The sequence below is a fragment of the Hordeum vulgare genome, chromosome 4H (genome assembly GCF_904849725.1).
Source record: "Hordeum vulgare subsp. vulgare chromosome 4H, MorexV3_pseudomolecules_assembly, whole genome shotgun sequence".
NCBI lineage: Eukaryota > Viridiplantae > Streptophyta > Magnoliopsida > Poales > Poaceae > Hordeum > Hordeum vulgare.
This window is the reverse complement of record NC_058521.1, coordinates 229,995,151-229,997,672: the sequence shown is the minus strand read 5'-3', so window position 1 is coordinate 229,997,672 and position 2,522 is coordinate 229,995,151. Positions and strand designations below refer to the sequence as shown.

General features: G+C 45.2%; 1 protein-coding gene across 1 annotated transcript; it reads right to left on the bottom strand.

Annotated features, from left to right (window-relative positions):
- Nucleotides 1–1,382: 1,382 nt before the first annotated feature.
- Nucleotides 1,383–1,784, bottom strand: LOC123450416 (DNA mismatch repair protein MLH1-like). The gene is made up of 2 exons (XM_045127682.1): nt 1,542–1,784; nt 1,383–1,400 (listed from the first exon to the last, which is right to left on the bottom strand). Exons 1-2 carry the CDS (start codon nt 1,782–1,784, stop codon nt 1,383–1,385), a joined length of 261 nt encoding a protein of 86 aa, XP_044983617.1.
- Nucleotides 1,785–2,522: the final 738 nt, after the last annotated feature.

Genomic DNA, 2,522 nt, shown 5'->3' with positions numbered 1-2,522 from the left:
AGTATCTTTCTATTCTACTCTACATACTTTTTTCATACTGCCGCTTTAGAAAATCAACTACGTATATACTACATACTCCCAATGAATATACTCCATAATCTAGTAATAAGCATATTCGATACTCCCTTCTAAAAAAGCTATTCTATTTTACATGCTCCCCGTGTATTATACATGTTTTCTTTCGTACTGTCGCTTAAAAAATTAACTACATATTGCTATATACCCCATACTAGTAATCAGCATATATACCCAGCATACATATATACTCGATACTCACATCTAGAAAAGACTATTGTTCACTAACTCTGCACAATATAGGGATTAATCAAACAGAAATAGCAGAAAATAGAAATTTTGTTCTAAACTTATTTGATAACAAGTTAAGTTCGGATGTAAAATTTGAGACTACAATAGTATCAAATATAACTCTGCAATCCCGAGGATCATATCCTTCCAGAAATGTCATCAAATAAGAAAGCTACATTTACCTTTGTGCAAGAGAAGTTCACATTGATGTGATGGACTCCAAACCGACTAATGAAGTCCACTATCTTTGGATAGTCGTCATTGGAGTTCTACAGTGTTTTCCTACGAGCTAACCTATTATAGAATAAATTTTTAACCTGCATATAAAGAAAAAAATCCTTGTAAAAATCACAGGACATATCTAATAGAGCGATAGTACTATGAAAAGCTGCAAGCTCACCATGATTTGAGTTCCTTAACCGCAGCACAGGGCTTTGGGTCATTCTCCATTACTCCATCCCTAAGAGAAACTCTGACAGGACAACATGATAATAATCATTAACATACGACTCTAGAGTCTAGCAGAAATATTTGAAGTTTCTCATGGACTGGCCTGTAGCCATGCAGTTGGCCTTATGTTATTGTTGTCACGGTAACATGGCCAACATAAGTCATACTGGACAAAGCCTCCCCTCTGAACCCCATGGACTTTATTGTCTCCAGATCCTCATATGCAGACAACTTTGAGGTAGTATGCCTCTCACACAATATTGGCAAGTCCGTACACTGTGAAAGGAAACCAAGTTAGCTGACAGAGTGGTGGTCAACAATGCTAGTGCAAATGCTTGACATATGAGATGCTTATAAGAAATTTCTGAACATGCCCAACTCTTCAAATAGCCAACAATAAATATTGTAATCAAATACTAGTACCCTGCAGGCGCAGGCCAACTTTATAGCACAAAACAAGCATAGTTCATAGTATCATAGCCAACTAAATGCAACCTAAAGGCAATCAGTACTAACAATCTTGAACTGTATTAATGGAGTTGTGCGCTCATTTGTCCATGGAATGGCAGCTCCTATGCATTTTTTATAGCTAAGTGAGTCGGAACAAACAAACATCAGATCCACAATCATTCGCCCACATGTTCCTGTACGCAGCAAGGATTAAAAGGTCCCAATGATTCGCATCTTAAAGATTTTTGCAGTAGCACGCGCCCACGGAACACCAAGGGTTCAGGGGATGGGGAATTTGTTTGGAGGTTTACGGTTTATTTTGGGAGCGAGTGTACCGGGATGCCATGGCCATCGTCTAAGACGTGGATGAGCTTGAGGCCGCCGTCCTTGACAGTGACGGAGATGGTGGAGGAGCCGGCGTCGATGCTGTTCTCAACGAGCTCCTTCACCGCTGACGACGGGCGCTGGATCACCTCCCCCGCGGCGATGCGGTTCACCACCGACTCCTCCAGCCGCCTGATGCGGGGCGGCTCCCTGCCCCCGCCCCCGCCGTGCATCGCCGCGTTGTCGAGCTCCATGCCCGCCGTGCCGTGTCTGGGGACCGGGCTGAGGAGGTGGGGAATGGGGACGCGGAGACGGCGGAGGTTCCGTCGATTTTGGTATTCGGGCCGAGGGGAGGATCGGCCGCCATAGGTCGTGGGGGAGAGAGAGATGGGGATCGCGAAGAGAGATGGAGTCGTGTGATTTCTGTCTTTCACTATTTTCTGGTTTCTTTTCACTTTGGGCAGCCAGCCCATCGAATGTGAGGCCACGGATCCCACCCCAAAACAGATCCTGGGCATCCACTCCTCCTACATCCGACGCTTCAAAACCCTTCCCGCATCCAAGACACCTCTATCACTGTTTCTCTTCTTCTTTTTGCAATCGGTAGCACTTGATAACCAATTTGTGCAATAGTATCATGACATAATGGACACAAAAGGTCATAACGTTATGGGCTTTGGACCCTCTTAGACTTGCCATGACTAATTTTAGAACTTTGGTCATGGATCAATGACCAATTAAACCACCGTCATTTTTGGGGGTCATAATTGAGTATTTTTCTTGTAGTGAAGGCCCCCAGCGACCTCCACTAGCCTCCTCTCAGCCCATACCCTCTCTCCTGTACCACAACGTAGTACTCTTCATCGCCGGAGCCACCTCCGCGACCGTCCAAGCCCCCGTCGATGCACCTCTCTACGGAGCGCATACCTCCCCTCAATGAATGCAGCTCGTCTCCCTGAGCACGCCGACATCTGCACCTCCCAAAATGCTGG

Coding starts and splice junctions, on each gene's coding strand:
- LOC123450416 (XM_045127682.1), bottom strand. CDS start 1,784: ATGGAGCTCGACAACGCGGCGATGCACGGCGGGGGCGGGGGCAGGGAG.